Source organism: Epinephelus lanceolatus, chromosome 14 (genome assembly GCF_041903045.1).
Source record: "Epinephelus lanceolatus isolate andai-2023 chromosome 14, ASM4190304v1, whole genome shotgun sequence".
In the NCBI taxonomy this organism is placed as follows: Eukaryota; Metazoa; Chordata; class Actinopteri; order Perciformes; family Serranidae; genus Epinephelus; species Epinephelus lanceolatus.
In genome coordinates, this window is record NC_135747.1 from 42,405,791 (window position 1) to 42,425,362 (window position 19,572).

Sequence of the window (19,572 nt, forward strand, 5' to 3'; positions counted from 1 at the left end):
TTCACTTGACAGGGATGTTGTAGAGGGAAGTGCGAATGATTACACATGGCCCCAATTACAGCTTCAAGGAAGTTTGAAAATAGGAGCTGAAATAAACTTAATAAGTCTCAAAATTTGAACTGCTTTCTACTTTCAATACTTGTGTCTAATATCCATCCATCCATTTTGGTAACCACTTATCCTGTTGGGGGTCACGGGGGGGGGGGGAGCCTATCCCAGCTGACGCTGGGTGTGGACAGGTCACCGGACTATCACAGGGCTGACACATAGAGACAGACAACCATTCACACTCACATTCACACCTACAGACAATTTAGAGTCACCAATTAACCTGCATGTCTTTGGACTGTGGGAGGAAGGGCTCCCTCCTGGGATTGAACCAGGAACCCTCTTGCTGTGAGGCGACATTGCTAACCACTGCACCACCATGCCGCCCACATTTAATATCATAAAATTAATTTTGATACTTAAGTACAGTTGTGAGAGAAGAGGATGCAGAGGATAGGGTTAGATGGAGGCAGGTGATTCGCTGTGGCAAAAAAATTGTATTTGGAAAAAATAAGTTAAAAATAAATAAATAAAGGATTTAAAAAATTAAAATCCAGTTTTTCCTTCACTCCCATTGCTTCAGTCGTCTGTCCGTGCCTTCCTCCCTTCCTCCCTCCCTTCCTCCCTCCCTTCCTTATTTTGTAGTCACTAAGATGCTCAGGGAAAATGTAGCAGTGAAAGTGGAAGCTGACAGAAATATAAAGAACTCAAGCAAAGTTCAGATACTCCATAAAATACTCAAGGAGCTACAGTAACAGAGTATCATTACTTAGTTACTTTACACCACTGGGAAAATGTTCTGGATAACACTGAGAGTACCCAGCAGAGGAATGTTCTGAATATACTTTTGGTTTTGGACCTGACAATACTACAATAAACAAAAGCTCAAGAAAACAAACAAATAAAACAACAAATAAAAATGTTATTCTTAATCTAAATGTTTTCCTTCAGTTTATTCTAGTATCTTATTTTGAAACAGTGACCGGAAGTTGTCTTATTTCGGGGGCTTGATTGTGGAGGAAACTTTTTTTTTTTCCCAGAGACAGCGGCTCCTCCTCTCCACGCTTCAGACCTGCGGCCACATCAGCGGGACGCTTGGTCCCCGTTAAAACACTGTGTCCTGTGTCCGGTAACCGGCGCGTCTCCGGTGCTCCGGTTCATCCTCCTCATCTGTGTGTGAGCTCTCAGAGGGAGTAACGGGGAGGACGGAGCGGGAGGTGATGGAGCGGTCCCGTTAAAGTTGAAGCCTGAAGAGAAGCTGAGTGTGTGTGTGTGTGTGTGTGTCTCCGGTGCTCCCGCCGCGCTCTGTGAGCGGCTGCTCCCCGCCTCAGAGGCCATGGGCTGCGGCTTACGGAAACTGGAAGACCCGGAGGACAACAGCCCCGGGAAGATCTACTCCACCTTAAAGAGACCACAGGTGGAGACTAAGACTGACACTGTGTACGAGTATGTGCTGCTGGACTTCAGCCTGGAAGGTAGGAAACTATTATCCATCAGATCATCCAGCATAACACCGCGTTTCTACCTAAATCAATTAATCAATATATTTCTGCTTATGATAAAAGTATTTTTATTTCCTTTCATGGTTCAAACTAACACCAGAACTCACCTGGATACAAATAAGAGTGATGTTTGCATCAGTGATGAAACAATAGGTGATGAGCTGATTAGACAGTGAACAGAAGATCAGTCTGCAGCACCTCTGATCATCGATTAATCATTTAAATCACTCATTTACGCACAAGTGAATCAACTGTTGAGTAATCACCATGACACTTGTCCACTTCCTGACTTACATAAAACAGTTACCTTTTGTCTTGCAATATATCTGAATTGTTGTGATTAAATATGAAAATGAAGCATCACGTAATTAAATCTGCACTTTTTGCATTTATCTCCAGAACAGAAACCTGAACTATATTAAACACCTTAATATTTGACTTTTTCTTTACACAAGTCTGAAAGATGACAAGAAACAAACTTGACCTGTGCATGAAAAACTGTTTTCACCTGTAGTGTACTGTCATACAAACATGCAGCCCAAAGTGCTCCACATGACAACATTAGAGTGACACAGGTCATGATTTAAAGGAGAACACAAACAACAGAACAGAAAGTTTTGCAAGACTAAAAATTATAAGAGTAAGACAATAAAATATAAAAAAGGCAAACCAAACAAAACAGATCAAACTGATAGATATGATGATTAAAGTCCATAGAATAAAAAGAAAGTAAATAAATAAATGAATGTTATGTTACATTACATTAAAGGCAGATTAAAGACACAGGTCTTCAGCCTGACTGATACCATTCAATGGTCTCACTCAATCAAAAGCTGCTTAATCGATTAGTTGTCGTTAAATTAGTCGCCAACTAATTTGATAATCGATTAGCTAGTTTGAGTGATTGTTTCAAGAAAAAAAATTGTGAATATTTTCTGGTTTATTTGCTCCTCTGTGGCTGAGAGTCTTTGGGTTAGGGACAAATCAAGAAGACATTTCATTGACCAAACAACTGATCGATTAATTGAGAAAATAATCAGGCAACAATGAATATAGCAGTTAGTTGGAGCCCTAATTCAATTGTGGAGAAAAAAAATGAATTCAAATCTTATTTTTTTGTTGTTTGTTAGCATCAAAATAGGAAAATGACTTTGTGTTTTCATGCTGACAAGAAATACAGCGACCAAACTGCCGTGTCGTATAGTTCTCTTTGCTTTTCTGTGTTTAAATGTGTTTAAAAGGAGATATATATTGATTTGTTGAACCGTGTATCAACAGAAAATTAATCCTCAACTTTTCACTCTTTCAAATGTGAGGATTTGATGTTTTGCTTGGTTACATCAACACCTCAGTAAATATTGATATTTTGTTTCAACTGGTGCAATTTAAGGATGTGACCTAGTTGGGAACTTTTCTCTTTTCTTACAGTTTATTTGACCTAAAATGATGATGAGTTAATTACTCAGTATGTCGATGACAAAATGAACTGTCAAATAGTTTGTCCACTGATGAATGTTTTGTTTCATTCTTCAGTCTGAAACACTAAAACATTCACTGGTTTCTCCTCCAGTGTGAAGATTTGATGCTTTTTGTTTTATCAAGCTGTAAATTACTGAGAATCTCGGCGGTGTCGGTGATTCCCATCTCGTTAATATGAGACGCCGCCAGTAATGTCACAAAGCTACAAGATCTGCTCCAAGCCTAGGCAACGGAAACTGAGTGATACCAAACAGAGCCGTAATGGCATTATAGGCTTGATAAGTGTCCCAGTTACCTCTGACAAAGTGTTAACAACCACAGTCCAGTAGTTGTGCAGCAATGTACATGACCAGAACAAATGTGCATGTGTTGCAGGTGTGTGATGACATTTTTCATAAGATGGGTTCATACTTTCATAAACTTTAAAGTCTAACTTTGGTCCGATGAGTGTGAAGGACAGTTTTAACTGGCTCAACCCATGTCTGGCGTAGACAGATGAGTTATGCACACGTTCAAGAATACTCCCCCAAAGCTCCCCAGAGATCTCCTCCTCCCAAAGAGCCCTCACAGGATTCAGAGAGGTTGAAGAAAAGGTTTGACTTTGATTGTAAATACATGACATCATAGCTGTCGTCACAGAAAAGCATCGAGAGGCATGTCATCAGGCAAGTTAGGGAATACTCAGGTATTTAAAAAAACTATGTGCAGGAAGAGAGAATAGTTGTGAGAGCTGCTCAGAGCTGCCGCCTGTCTGCCAGCTCACTGCCAGCCAGGCTGCAGCTCTGTGTGGGACACTTTGTATTTTTCATGGCCAGTATCAAACAATATCAGTTGATTACACGGCACACTTACTCCTCCTCATATAATTCTGTGCTATTAGTTGAGGCTGTAAGTGAATGTTTTATTTGCCTTTCACTGGCATTGCATGGAAGTGATATATATTCTCCACTGTTAATTTCAGGCATGTGTGACCGTGCCCTGAGGATGTTAGCCCTCAGTGCTCGCTTAGCAATCATTAACATGGTGATTATCATTTTAAAAATGCCTCTACTTGTTCCGTCCTTTGGCTAAAACACTCCTCTTTGTTTATTTGTCCTCATAAATAGCTGACATCCTGTTTATGGTCGTTTAATCTGAACATATTATGATTTTATTTTTCACACAGCGTTTGTATTTACCTGTAAAGTGTCTGTTAATGTTTGAAGATTTAACTCACTTTCATTTTAAATCTCCTTTAAACTGCGTCTGTGCAACGTTACAGCATCCAGACTTTTCCTAGCAACAGAGCCGCTGCTTCAGCCTATCTAGAAATAGGTCACACAAGGTTTTTTCCTGCCTTCACTAGCGACCCTTCTTCTTCTTCCCTTGGCACACACACATGGACACACACAACCCTTCCCATGTGTTAGGCATGCAGAAAACTGCAGAGAGAACCCCACCTGCTGTGCAGTTGCCATTTTTTCGGGGATAATCCCTTCATCTGGTCCTCAGACTGGCTGTTGTGACTGTGACCTATTTGGAAGGAAATGGTGATTAAGTTCTGAATGGGAGCCGAGCATGTAAACAGCAGGCCGGCACGATAATGAATCATGGAGGAAAGTGCTGCTCTCCAAATTAGGGGGGTCAGGGAAGGAAAGTAATGACTTCAGGATTGTCCTGCGTGGAATCCTGTCTGCATGAGATCAGATCATGTAGACTCACCTCTAACGATGGCTTTCATTATTGTTACTATTAATAAGCTTTTATAAAACGTCAGAAAATAGTGAACAACTGTCACCACAACTGTCCAGAATCTGTGGTGATGTCTTTAAATGTCTTGTTTTTTTGTCAGACCAACGAAACCATAGAGGACTAACATCTGGGACAAACCTGAGCATTATCTGAAACCTGCAAAAACACAAAGATTGTTTCCACCAACTTGCACAGATTCTGTTTGTCAGCCTGGAAGGAGCAGAAACTGTACGACAAAGTAAAAACATGAGACAACACAAACCTGCCAATTCTGCAGAAACACTAGTTGTTGTGTGTTCTTGTAACCAAACAAACATGGCCGACAACCAGCAGCTCAGACTGTTTATATGTACCCTGACATTTGTTTGGTGAGATCCTGGATGCAGATGGACTTCATCTAACTTCAAGTAAAGAAGTTTACTTAAGAATAACACACAAGTAATGTTGTTGGCTGACATCAAAATCCTTTGCTGGTGACAATATCTGAAGACGTCAGATTAAGGCCCTGACACAACGAAGGCCCCCTGCTGTGTCGCCTGATATCTCAGCCAAAAAGTTGCACATGAACACATCGCGAAGGCTACAGCTCACGACCAACCAGTATGTCCGTTCTGCGCCTGCATGAGAGGAAGTAACTCTCTATAACAGCAGGTAAACAGGAAGACTAGCTTGCTAGCTAGCTAGTTAGCACGTTAACGACAAAATCCAATGTTGAAAGAATAAAGTATGTTTAGCGTGCACCAATGAACAGTAACACAAACTTTCAGGAAACATTTTCAATAAAGAGCTCAATGGATAAAGAAAAATAATCTGACCTTATGGAACAAGTTTGTTTTGGTCTCACTCCCTCTGTGCCGAGCTGAACTGCCAATCAGAGTGATTTCATTCACAGATGGTCGTGGCCAACGCCAACTCAACATGCTGAATTGACCATGGCCGCACTGACAATGGCCCAACGTTAACTTACGGCCAACTGTCACCTTGGTGTGTCAGCGCCTTAAGAGGAGGTCCTGACATTGTGCGTACCAGCTCACTGTGACACTTAATGGAACTGAGCCTTCGTTAATATTAACAGTTTCACCTTTGCTTTTCCTGCTATTACAAGTCAAAATATCTGCTGTGAAAAAGGTCTGTTGGCCATCACGCCTGAATCAACTTAAGAGTTTTAATCTAAAGAAAAACAGAAAATTTTGACCTCAAAAACTCAAAAAAATGTCATTAGTAAAAATCTGAGAAAATCTAATTATCATCACAGGTAGTAGTTTTTCACTTGTGTCTGGTGCTGAGTGTCACTTTCTGCTCTCTTCTGTTAGCCCGAGCTAACCAGGCAGACGTTGACCTGACCGCTCTGATACAGATGTTCACCTCTGCCTCTGGGTCATTAGCTTGTTCATGGGTGCTCGTCTCCCAGGAGCAGCATCGTGGCGTTGTCAAAATTCTTCCTGTAGGTTAACAGTTAATGATTAACATCCCTGGTGAATGCTCCTCTGCTGCATGGGGCTGTGTTTTGGGGGAATTTGTTTTGAAGTGGTCTGATTCTTTGTGGCTGTCATCAGCAGGGAGTCATGAGTTCTGCTCTCACACAGACTTATAAATACAGCACTTCAGACAGTGTGTGTGTGTGTGTGTGTGTGTGTGTGAGTCACAGATTGTGTCTACATCCACCTTAAACAAACACCAGTGATCTGAGTAAATCTCAGGCGCTTCTCTTTGTGATCACACGCTGCTAAAGATATGTGTGTTTGTGCTCAGTCGCACAGCTGGAGGAGAAAGCTGCAGTGGCTGCTGGGTAAAAATTTTATCCAAGTTATTTGGCAGATCGACTGTGTGCAGCTGTGTTTAGGGGGATCCTCCTGTTCCAGACATGCTTTACAAACTTGAGACTTTTTCACCTGCAGTTGGTCAAACCAGCGCTCAGTGGCCTGAATTTGGTCATTTACATCCCCAGATATTTCAACATGTGGCTCCAGTCGTTGAAGCTGAATACTTTATAGGTGCACAGCTGTATCTGGTGGGATTTAATCACCAAAGTTGCTTCTTATGAGTAAAATAAAAGATAATCCAGCACATTAAATGTGAGTTAATGGAATAAATGCAGGTTTAATGTGGAGGCTTTCTGTGTTCCTGGATTGAGTTTAAATGTGCGAGTGTTCGTCTCCCTCAAAGTGCAAACGCTCTGTAACTGGCAGAGCTAAACAGAAACCGATTCCAATCTCTAGTAGTCATGTGCGGTCTGGTGATGGCTGGCATTTCTTTCTGCTTTTACAAGACTTTAAACTGTTTGCTTGAGTAAAACCTGTGTTAATCGCCTCATTTTTATGATTTAGTAAAAAGAAAATTGGCGTGTTTGGTTCAGTCAGTGACGTCTCTTCTCGCCAACTGAGAGCTGAAATCCACAAAAAGCCAAAATGTGCTGGCTTCAAACTGGACTGTATCCTCACTCCAAACGAGGCTCTGCAGGCGTCTCTCCATGACAGAGAAGACATTTGATGTGCTCCCAAATTCGCTCGAGCTGTTCTCACCTCCCAGACGGAGCCGAGCCAGGGACAGAATGAAAATACCCAATGATTGAAGAGCTCCAAACAAAGGTGCTAAAGTTTCCTGGAATGATTTAATCAACACTGTTTAAAAAAACCCACAGGAATTGTTAAAGGGACAGTTCACCCCTAAATCAATACTGCATATTATTCTTCTTTCTTGTAGAGCTGTTTGTCAATGTAGACAGTGTCACACAGGCAGTCGCTTAAAGGGACAGTTCACCCCAAAATCAAAAATATATATACATTTTTCTTCTTCCCTGTAGAGCTGTTTATCAGTGTAGAAAGTTCTGGTGTGAGCTGCAGAGTGTTGGAGATATGGGCCGTAGAGATGTCTGACTTCTCTCCAATATAACAGAACTAGATGACACTCAGCTTGTGGAGCTCAAAAATCAACATCAGTGGCTCTTTACAGAAATCATGACCTGGTTACTCAAGATAATCCACAGACCTTGTTGCTGCAGTTTCATGTAGGAACTATTTTCTTTCAAACTACAGCAGCCAACTGTATCACTGAGCAGAAGGAAGCGTGCATCTACTCATGGACAAGAGGCTCGAGTCCTTGACAGCACGAGATGTAAACATTAATGGCGGCGTCCTCGGCTGAGCTGTAACGTCAGCTAGCTCAGTGGTGCTACGTGAGCTAGCAGTAGATGCACGCTTCCTTCTGCACAGTGATCTATGGTCTGTGGATTATCTTGAGTAACCAGGTCATGATTTCTGTACAGAGACACTGATGTTGAGTTTTGAGCTCCACGGCTGAGTGTCATCTAGTTCTGTTACACTGGAGAGAAGTCAGACATCTCTACGGCCCATATCTCCAACACTCTGCAGCTCACACCAAAACTGTCTACACTGATAAATAACATTACAGGTGAGAGGAAAAATGTATATACAGTACAGGCCAAAAGTTTGGACACACCTTCTCATTCAATGCGTTTTCTTTATTTTCATGACTATTTACATTGTAGATTCTCACTGAAGGCATCAAAACTATGAATGAACACATGTGGAGTTATGTACTTAACAAAAAAAGGTGAAATAACTGAAAACATGTTTTATATTCTAGTTTCTTCAAAATAGCCACCCTTTGCTCTGATTACTGCTTTGCACACTCTTGGCATTCTCTCCATGAGCTTCAAGAGGTAGTCACCTGAAATGGTTTCCACTTCACAGGTGTGCCTTATCAGGGTTAATTAGTGGAATTTCTTGCTTTATCAATGGGGTTGGGACCATCAGTTGTGTTGTGCAGAAGTCAGGTTAATACACAGCCGACAGCCCTATTGGACAACTGTTAAAATTCATATTATGGCAAGAACCAATCAGCTAACTAAAGAAAAACCAGTGGCCATCATTACTTTAAGAAATGAAGGTCAGTCAGTCCGGAAAATTGCAAAAACTTTAAATGTGTCCCCAAGTGGAGTCGCAAAAACCATCAAGCGCTACAACGAAACTGGCACACATGAGGACCGACCCAGGAAAGGAAGACCAAGAGTCACCTCTGCTTCTGAGGATAAGTTCATCCGAGTCACCAGCCTCAGAAATGGCAAGTTAACAGCAGCTCAGATCAGAGACCAGATGAATGCCACACAGAGTTCTAGCAGCAGACCCATCTCTAGAACAACTGTTAAGAGGAGACTGCGCCAATCAGGCCTTCATGGTCAAATAGCTGCTAGGAAACCACTGCTAAGGAGAGGCAACAAGCAGAAGAGATTTGTTTGGGCCAAGAAACACAAGGAATGGACATTAGACCAGTGGAAATCTGTGCTTTGGTCTGATGAGTCCAAATTTGAGATCTCTGGTTCCAACCGCCTGTACTGTATATTTTTGATTTTGGGGTGAACTGTCCCTTTAAGCAACTGCCTGTGTGATGAAACGTCCAGGCGTTACCAGACTAATCTAAAGTCTTGTTTGCAGCAGCACCTTAAAAACAATTAACTGATTTTAGCCCTGAATTTGTCACCTGTGCCTAATTTTAGATTTGGGCCAACTTTGTGCTACATTGGCTGTCATGTGACGTGCAGTTTGAGGTCTCTATGCTGATTTTTTTTTTTTAAAGATATCTTTTTGGGCAGTTTTTGTCTTTAATTGAGGGAGAGAGAGAGGGAATGACATGCAGCAAGGGGCCACAGGCTGGGGTCAAACCCAGGCCGCTGCGGCAACAGCTTTGTACATGGGGCGCCTGCTCTACCACTAAGCCACTGACGCCTCGTCTCTGTGCTAATTTAATCACCTTGAAGATCAGTAATCTGGCTTGGTTGTCTTGCAGTTTGAGCACTTCTACAGTTTGATTTCCAGCATGGCTGCTGTAGGAGCCAGTGTTGACTTAAGATTGTACAGTTTAGTTGGTTGGTTTATAGCGTGTTTTTATATTTTATTATTGTGGATCGTTGCTATTATTGCTTGTTCTGTTTATGTAAGCCCCTGAATGGCATTAGTCTTTTATGTTAAACATCCAGTTACCCATTATTCTTGTAATACCTGAACTATGCGCTGTGCATGCTCATCACGGCACAAAAGGCAATATAGAGGTTTGAGTGTGTTAGCAGCAGTGCGAGGTACGGTGTAAAAGGGTTTTTTGACCATCATGTCACCATTAAGTTATTGTCACGTTACCGTTAACAGGCTTTGGAAATGCATAATGTGGAACACCCATGGTTAATGTTTTCATGTTTTTACGACTGAGAGAAGCTCAGAATTTGTGGATAAAAATGTAACCTGGATGTACAGCAACATGGAAAATAAACGGTCAAGACAACGACCTGGCTCTTCTTTGATTTCGTGAGTAAGGAGTAGAAATACACGGTGCATATGAGTCAAGACCAATTATTCTGCCTTCTGCTAACAACTTTGAGTGGCTGTGGAATTAAAATTAAGTTTGCCACTACAGCTGCTGTCAAAAGAATCCGTTACTAACTGTTGTGAGCTTATTCTAAAGCTCCAGTGTGTCGAATTTGGGGGATTAATTTGGCAGCAATGGAATATGATATGATAAGTATGTTCTATTTAGTGTATAATCAGCTGAAATTAAGAATTGTTGTGTTTTTGTTACCTTAAAATGAGACATTTATATCTACACAGGGAGCAGGTCCTCATCTACAGAGATCACCATGTTGCACCACCATGTTTCTACAGTAGCCCAGAATGGACAAACCAAACACTGGCTCCAGATAGGGCTACGTGTTTTCATGTCTGCCACCGTAATAAGCAGCCCATCTGCGCTGAGAGTGGCAGAAAAACACTGATATTTTTTTTAACCTGAAACTGCTGTATTTAGTGTTTTACCAGTTTAAATCATCAGGTCTGGGTTTTTTCTTTTTTGGAGAGGAGGAGACCTGCTGATAATTTAGCTCCTGGTAAAAACCTCCTAAGCAATAAACACTGAAGGAATTCTTACCAGAAGTTCCAGCTGGTTGCAGTCTGCAGTCCTCACTGCTAGATGCCAATAAATACCCTGAAATCTGAAAACACTGAGTCTTTAATATTATTGGAGTTGTATTTTACGTTTATGTTGTGGCAAAACTGCACTTACTCTGTGTCTTCAGGCGCCTGCAGCTGCACATCTTAAATTACAGTTCATAATAAAATTGCACAAAGTCGTACCTCTCTGTTTTGTCAACATGCTGATGCAGTCGTCTTGTTTGATAAACTTGAAATTTGATAAAACTGTCCGTGGGTTCTTTACTTACTGTGAGTGTGAACACGGGGCACACAGGTTAACAACACAACATACGAGCTCAATAAATTCCTCGTAGTGTCTTTTGTGGTGCTTTAATCTGCCTGTTTGAGTTTGTTAACAGAGGAGGAGGAGGAGGAGGAGGTGTGAAGAGTCAGTGTCTCTGAATGCCTCTAAAATAACACATCTGTCAGTACATGCCATTCCTGGCGAGCACCTGGCCAACAGATGCCTCACACTCTGGAAAGCTTTATACATCTTGTTGCATATCTTGTTGAACTGCTTTTCTGTAATGGTTTATGTTCAGGCAGGTTCCACCACCTGCACCACCTTTTAAACAGAAAACACCAGATTTATTTAAAGACTCTGCAGCGACGCTGATCGAAGTTTATATTAACCAGGATTCCTGTAAAAGAATTATCCCTGCTCCACTCGCCCTTCTCTGGCCTCCTTCAATCGACGAAACGTTTCTGGGACACACACAGACTCACTGTCACACACCCCCTATCTGTGTCTCTCACACACTCCATCATCCCCCCAGTGTATCTCCCATCACTGTGCCCAGTAGCTGCAGAGCTCCCAGTTAGCTTGGCCTCGTTTTTACTCCCGTCTGAGGGGAGAGTGGACGTGGAGGTCTGGAGCCAGAGGCAGCACATCAAAGCACCTAATGGCTGATACTGAGCAGTGAGCTCATTACTGAGAGCCGGGCACGTGCGTGTGTGTGAGAGAGAAATCATGTGGACTCTGAAGAGGTCGTCATATAGGTATTGATCCTTTTATTGCAAACTGCTCATTGTGTTTGTCACTGTTACAGCTCCGTCCAGTAAACGGCCTCTGAGGTCGTCCAGTTGAAAAAGTCACACCCACACCGGTGTCAGTACACCTTGTTAAACAATGCAGGTGTTGTGATTAAGCTGCTTGTGTTTTTGCATCTTTGGGGTTTTTAATGTTCCTTTTTTTACTTATATGTTTCCTATTGATTGGTTTTATTTATGGATGTCAAGATAAAGACCCCAAAACATGTTAAGGTTATTTCCAACTTGGTTCTCAAGATGTTAGAAGACAAAGAAAACATAAAAAAGCACAAGACATTCGATATAAAAACTAAACACACAATCCTGAAATTAAAAAACTCATCACTACAATTTAAGGAAATAAAGAAAGAACACCTGCATCATACAACAAGGACGACTAAAATAACAATACCATTGCAAATTTCATGATTAAAAGTCCTAACCTGACCTCTGTAAGCCCCTCTCCTGTTGAAAGACTTGGTGTGTAGCAGAAGGCTGTCTCACAACATGGCACCAGTGCAGAAAAATGAACTTCAGGCTACATTTTTCATGTCTCACGTCTCATCCTCGTGAACTCGATATCTCAAGAACATCCTGAGGGAATTTCCTCAGATTTGCCACCAGGGTTGCAGTGGTGTGAGATTTTCATGGTACGATAACCGTCTTAGAAAATATTGCGGTTTCACGGTGAAGCCATCTTGCTACCCCTGTGAGCTCCTGAGCACAGACGCACAGATTCTTTTATTGACTACTGCCCAGCACACAACAACAAAATAAGTCCTCGACATGTGCCTGTGGCTGCCCGGCTCCTCCTGCTCATGTCTCTCAGTCCACTCAGTTTTAAACCAAAAACTCAGGCAGAGTCCCTCTCCTTGGTCTGGGCAGCAATCCTCTGAGGCCCAGCACACTACTGCATGAAAAAGAGACCGATGTAATCAGAACAAAGCAGCAGGAGGTGTGTCAATCAACTCACCTGGCGCTACTCTCATGAGCCATCCCCCGACGCCTTTCCCCTGCGGCTGACGACAAACCATGCACGCACAGTGTTACAGAATTTATATTATTATCAGTCAGAATGAGCCTTAAAGGAATGAAAATGAAAGGTTAATTTCGGTTAATTTCGTTTTTTGACTTTTATTGAAAGTTGAAACCATTTTGTTGATGGAACCTTGTGTAAAAAGTCTCCTCTTAGAACATAAGTAAAAAATTAAAGGGGAGATTAAACGTCCAGTTTCCTTTTTTTCAATATCAAAGATGAGCAGATGAACATGGTATGATAACTGACAACCTTTACATCACAGTACAGCTTGAAACTGGTATATCGCTGCAACCCAAACGTCCACTTGGACTCAAGGATGAACTGAGTGGCCATTACTCATGTCATATCTCAGGGACAGAAGGAGAGACATTTGGTCAGATACTGAAATGGTGGCTCATAATCTTGGGTGTCCACAGGTCTTAGGCGATGCACACATACCTTCCTTTTGTATAAGTGTATAACATTCAGGACGCCACAGGTTTTTCCAGACTACTGAAGCTGCTCCTCTTTTTGGAACCACTGCGGAGTCGCTAATCATTTCACTTTCAGTCATGCTTGATGTCGCTGTAGGTAACAGTGTAACATCAATATGTCAACAAGTCGAAATATTGTGGGTATCACGATATGAATTTTTCATATCATGCCGGTACTGTCATGAATGAGATGATGTGGCACACCCCTAGTGCTGGAATCATAATTCTTAAAACATTACCATACCCGATTCAGCGTCAACATGTTACTGTGCTTAAATGCAGCCTCACAGAGCTGCTAGCCAAAATGTTGTCTTATTATGAACATTTTTATGCACATCGTTGATTGGAAAAAAAAGCAAAGTTCCATCTCATCTCAAAGTTAAATGTCTCTTTCTTATATTAAGGCAACAAGAATCCAGTGTTTCCTCCTTCAGCAAATGACTTCCTGTATGAATCCTGAAGCCCGAGGCTGGCAGCCTTTCTCACAGTCTTCCTCTTCCCCACACACGAAACGGTGTCATGCAAAGACTTGAAGTGGACTATGAATGGAATCAAAGATAAGAGGATGATGCGAAGGGTGCGCAGCGATGGCAGGTCAGGACTAGATGAATAAATGGGACGATACAGAGGGATTTGCGGGTGGAGACATGGCTTAACCTGAGGTGACGTGTATTTATCGCTGGTTGGATGAACGGAGCTGAAGACGGTTGAAGGAAATGTGGGATGAGTTGCAACCTTCTTCCACTCTGAGAGATAGTGACTGATTTGTTTAGATGTATTTTGACCCACCAACGCATCGATTCACTGTCCTGATTGTAAAAGGGAATCTGCCTGCCAGCACTCCAGGGATGAGTGCAGTTTTCTGTAATCTCTGTTTAATCTGGGAATCTAATCGCCCACCCTGGATTATTTCAGATTAAAGTCAGTATTTTATTTTATTAAATTTAGAGGAGAGTTGAAGGGCAGGGCAACACTGTACAGACCTGACAGCCTCGCACTCTGTGATCGATTAGCTTTGAGTTCAGTTTGTGACTTCAGAGGAGTCTTGATCGCTGTAATGTGGCTGACGAGTTAATGATCTGAGAGGGTCCCATTAGTGGGTTAAATGCCTTCACTAATCATCTCTAATAATCTCTAATCATCACATGGTTGGTTGATTTAAGAGTCAGCTTATTGTTTATCTGTCGAGCTGCGACTTCACTGCTCTTGTTGACTCTCTTACACCCCTTTTACACCAAAATGAGTGCAGGTAAACACAGGTAAACCTGCTAAAAATAGGCCATAGACTCCTTCCCATTGCCAGTAGATGCGAGCAGCTCTGCAGCAGATGAGCACGCCTTTCTGTGTGTGTGGGTGTTCTTGTCATGTTCAGTGTCATGGACGGTCTGGAGAACAGGTAAACAGTAGAAAGATGCATGGAGGCTTGGGAAAACTTTATGGTGGTTACTTCTTTTTATATATCTCTAAGTTATTCAGTCTGTCTTTTAAACTTAACTAATTTGGATTGATGTCTGAGCGCTGTTTGGGCGGAGATGTACGGTATTTTATCAGCTCGTCATTACAAGAGTAGCATCCAGTGCCCAGCCTCGCATTTTCCAAGCTATAAAAGATGTGTCCCGGCCCCAGATCTTCTTTTAAAAGGGCTGTAGTCAAGACTGACTTAAGCAAGTTCAAGTTAAGCTCAAGACTAGGTCCAGTCTGATCTGAGTCAAGACCCAATCCAGAGCAAATTGAGTCCTGTTGAAGACCATAATACAATGCTAATAGCCTATAGTGACTTAGGCCCCAATAACACAGAAAGTATTTTGCAGGTTGCAACACACGAGGCGCATCACACTGCCTTTTTTTGTTTAAATTGAATGCTACTAGTAAAAAAAAACACTTGCTGCATCTTTTTATTGTTGCCAGGCAACCGCCCCATCACCTCCTTACCCTAAACGTCTTGTGTAATCAATCTACCGTTTATTATTCTACTTATCCTGCAGTAATCAGTGTGTAGCTGCTGCCATGTTGAGGCAGAGGGTGCTGTCTGTAGCTCTGGTTGAGGGTGAGAGGCTGTCAGCAGATAAACAGAGATCTGTGTGGGTACATGAGACCCTAAAAAAGAGGCTGGATCATGGGGAGTACCACCAGTTGGTCCAGGAGCTTCTCCTCCATCATGGACGTTTACAGTGTGATGACTCAGGGGCAGTTTGACAACCTGCTGTCTATCGTCAGGCCTAGCATAACAAAAATTAATGCTAACTACGGGGAGTCCATTGGTCCTGCCGAGCGACTGAGCAACGATGGTTTCTTCTTCACTGTTTACCAACTGTAAACGTGTTGTCGTGACCACCACAGAAGACGCGCCTCTGAAATCATCTGACTGGACAAAAAAAAACAGAGATGACGTGAGTCGCTTTTCTACTCTTGAATAGAAGTTTTTTCAACTTGAGGAGTTCAGAACGCTCCGGCAAAAACACCAGCCACCCAGAGCGCAGAAATGCAAGGCACTTAACAACCCAAAAACCCTGAGCAAAAAGCTTCAGTTTCATTAAAAACTATGAACTTGATCTGTCTTCTAAAAGTTTGCTGTAAGTGAAGTTACCGTTGGAGGACTGAGGCAACAAATGCTGCCCAGAGCCAACGTTTCTAGCAAAATGGGTGCAGTGTGAGAGATCATTCATGGATCATGTCGGTAGAATCCGGCAATGTTCTGTACAGCTGATCCCGAATCAGCATCGTGAGCAGTTTTCAATAGCAGGGACAGTTTCGAGTTGAACAAGGCACGAGACCAAGACAAGTGCAAGACTTCATTGAAAGGGGATTTTAAGACTCAGGCCGGACCATAGTTAACATTTTTTAGATGTAAATGTGACAGCAAGACCGGGAATCATACGACTCGGAGGCTGATGAAGAGGTTATTTCTATTTGTAACTACAGTTAAACCATATGACATAAATGTGGCATCATACTTGCTAAACTTGTCGTTGTGTGCGTGTTGTTAGCGTTAGCATTTAGCTCAAAGCACTGCAGCCTCATAGAGCTGCTTGTTTTATTCCCTCTAGTTTCCTTTGTGTTGCCAGGCAACTTTCTCCTTTTCACACCTTCACTTCCATTCACATCCAGGCTCATAAAATCCATCTTGTAAACCCCGTCTGGCTCCTTCCTCCCTCGGCTCCGTCACCCCTCTCTGTGCCCTCAGTTGTTGCTCAACTCCTCCTGAGCCCCTGACTCCCCCTCCCTCCATCCTGCCAGTTCCCACCTCTGCTTCTTTTCCCCCCTTTTTTACCCTCTTTGCCCTTCTTCCTCCTCCTCCTCCTCCTCTTTTCTCCCACATAGCCCTAAACAGAGGCCTCAGTGTGCGGGTTGAAGGGGCGAGTGGCAGCAGGATGGGAGGGGGGTGTGAGGACTGAAAGCAGGGGAGGAGACGAGCAAAAAGCCCGCAACAAAAGCCTTGGTTGGAGGTGTGTTTGCATGACATCATGGTCCTCCTGGGAGCCATTATCTGCAGCTTGGTCGCCTGTTTGTGATCCTCCACATTCTGCTGCTGATCCACGTTTGACTCAGCTGGAAATGTTTTGTCCACTAAAGGAAGAAAGTTGTCTTAAAAGTTGTCCACCGTGAATCATCAGCTTCACGGCTGCAACATGTCCATGCCCGTGTAAAACTGAAACAGTGTGGAGTGGGGTTCAAACCCACAGGAATGCCTGTAAACTGTTTGCCGCGGAGGTTTCATTGAGGTTCTGGTGGTCTTTAGTCTCATAATGGAGGCAGGCAGACAAACCATTGAGAGGCTGCAGCGATCTCAGCTGGTCTCCCCGATCTCTGGGGTGTTTGTTCGTGAGAATGTGGGGGGTTGTAGTGAGGAATGCACACACACACTCACACACAACTTGAAATGCGTTAAATGGACTGTGTGTGTGTGTGTGTGTGTGTGTGTGTGTGTGTGTGTGTGTGTGTGTGAGTGGGGCACATAGCCAAGCCCCTCTGTGAACAGCCACTCTTTGTGGACACAGGAAGTATGGTGATGGTCACAGGGATTTCCAGCCAGGATTTTCAAGAAAAACAACACCGACTGAAGCAGCAGCAGCTCCTCACTGACTGTGAGCTCGCCGCACCTCTAAGTGCTGAGGAAAAGAATAATGTGAACAGAAATCAGAGATGAGTGGACTCCATGACAAATCCAAAAAACAAAAGAATTAGGAGAGTGTATAATATGATCATAATTTCATTTTGGTCACACATTTTAAAGGTTACAGAGTACTTCACATTTAGATAAGATACACATAGAAATGATGAGATGTTGGTCCATATTGACATGATGACATCACACAGTTGATCCAAAGGTGCTCTATTGGACTGAGATCTGGTGACTGTGGAGGCCATTGGAGTACAGTGAACTCATTGTCATGTTTGAGATGATGTGAGCTTTGTGACATGGTGCGTTATCCTGCTGGAAGTAGCCATCAGAAGATGGGTACACTGTGGTCATAAAGGGATGGACACGCTCAGCAACAATACTCAGGTAGGCTGTGGTGTTTAAACCATGCTCAGTTGGTACTAAGAAAATCTCCCCCACACCATTACACCAGCAGCAGCAGCCTGAAGCGTTGATACAAGGCAGGATGGATCCATGCTTCCATCTGAATGTGGTTTTTCCAATCTTCTATTGTCCAGTGTTGGTGAGAAAACCTGTGTGAATTGTAGCCTCAGTTTCCTGTTGTTAGCTGACAGGAGTGGCACCTGGTGTGGTCTTCTGCTGCTGTAGCCCATCTGCTTCAAGGTTGGACAAGGTGTTGTTGCTTCAGAGATGCTCTTCTGCACACCTTGGTTGGAACCAGTGCTTATTTGACTTCCTGTTGCCTTTCTATCATCTTGAACCAGTCTGGCCATTCTCCTCTGACCTCTGGCATCAACAAGGCATTTTGGCTCACTGGATATTTGCTCTTTTTGGGACCATCCTCTGTAAACCCTAGAGATGGTTGTGCTGAAAATCCCAGTAAATACTCAGACCAGCCCATCTGGCACCAACAACCATGCCACGATGCTCGGTTTGAACTTCAGCAATGTGATTGGCTGATTAGGTTTTTGCGTGTACCTTATAAAGTAGCCGGTGAGTGTTTATGGGTGTGGTTTTCATCTCTAACTGTGTATATGTGTCTCCCACATTTTATTGCCTAACTAAGACTAAATTTAGTGTCACTTCATTCTGGATTCCTGAGCTAATCAGAGATGTTGGTGGTAATTAAGACGTCTAGACATTTTATAGACTAAACAATAATTAGGAGACTAACGGATAATGAAAAGAATCATTAGTTGCAACCCTTCACAGTAATAATTGATTACATAAATAATATCACAGCAGCATGAAGATTAAACTCTTTTTCCTTCCATGTGTTTATGTGTGTGTCAGTCTCAGAGCCACACCTTTCATAACCGCCTGGAAACCACATCAGACGTCACAGCTGGACCACTAAAAATATGCACACACTTTGTGTGTGTGTGTGTGTGTGTGTGTGTGTGTATTCACTTATATCTGTGTATATATAACCTTTATGTAAGAGTGTGGTGGGTGATGTGGTGTTTCCCTCAACATGCCGGGGTTGGTGGTGGTTTTTTTTACGGTCGTCATCAGTCTTTGAAGCCCTCAGACACAGCTAGATATTAAAAGTCTCAGACCAGGCTGCAGCAGACATTTTTAGTTTCCAGATCCGCAACATTTTTATGTTCGTATTGCAAGACGCTTGATGTAAAGGGGGTGATGGAGACATGTAAATTTCACACGCTGTAGGATTTTTATCAACGATATATTTGAAAGTACAGTATGTTCAATAAATGGTGCCATATGGTGCGACTTAGTAAAAATCATATCGTCTCTGATGCTGGACTAAAAAACATTATATAACTGATATTATGAAATAAATGGTACGCTCCGTCCTGATTATCATCTGCATTCATATTTAGCAGATCGTGTGTGTGTGTGTGTGTGTGTGCGCTTTCCTCTCTCCAGTAGCAACAGTGGAAAAGTGATGTTTAAGTCATTATACAGGAAGGAAAAGAAAACTTTCCCAGAGAGTGGTGCATGATTCTGGATGCTGGACAGTGTCCCATGTTTACACTAATACAGACAAATCTGAAAATACATCTTTTTCTTTCTTACTGACGGCACTGCAGCATTTTCCACAGCTGATAACTGAGCTCTCTGTGGTGGGCACGTCTGAAAACACTGTTGTTGTGTTTTATTGTGAATGGAGTAAATGGTTCCTGATGTACGGGTGCTGTACATTAACTGGGTTCGGCTTCTTAAATTT

At 42.6% G+C, this 19,572-nt stretch overlaps 1 protein-coding gene across 1 annotated transcript in view; it reads left to right on the top strand.

Moving 5' to 3' along the window:
• Positions 1-1,095: 1,095 nt before the first annotated feature.
• rftn2 (raftlin family member 2) overlaps positions 1,096-19,572 on the top strand; it is a 34,557-nt gene continuing 16,080 nt past the window's right edge. Inside the window, exon 1 of the mRNA XM_033617255.2 lies at positions 1,096-1,523. Coding sequence (XP_033473146.2) covers positions 1,385-1,523 — 139 coding nt within the window. The 5' untranslated portion in view covers positions 1,096-1,384. The remainder of the gene's footprint in view (positions 1,524-19,572) is intronic.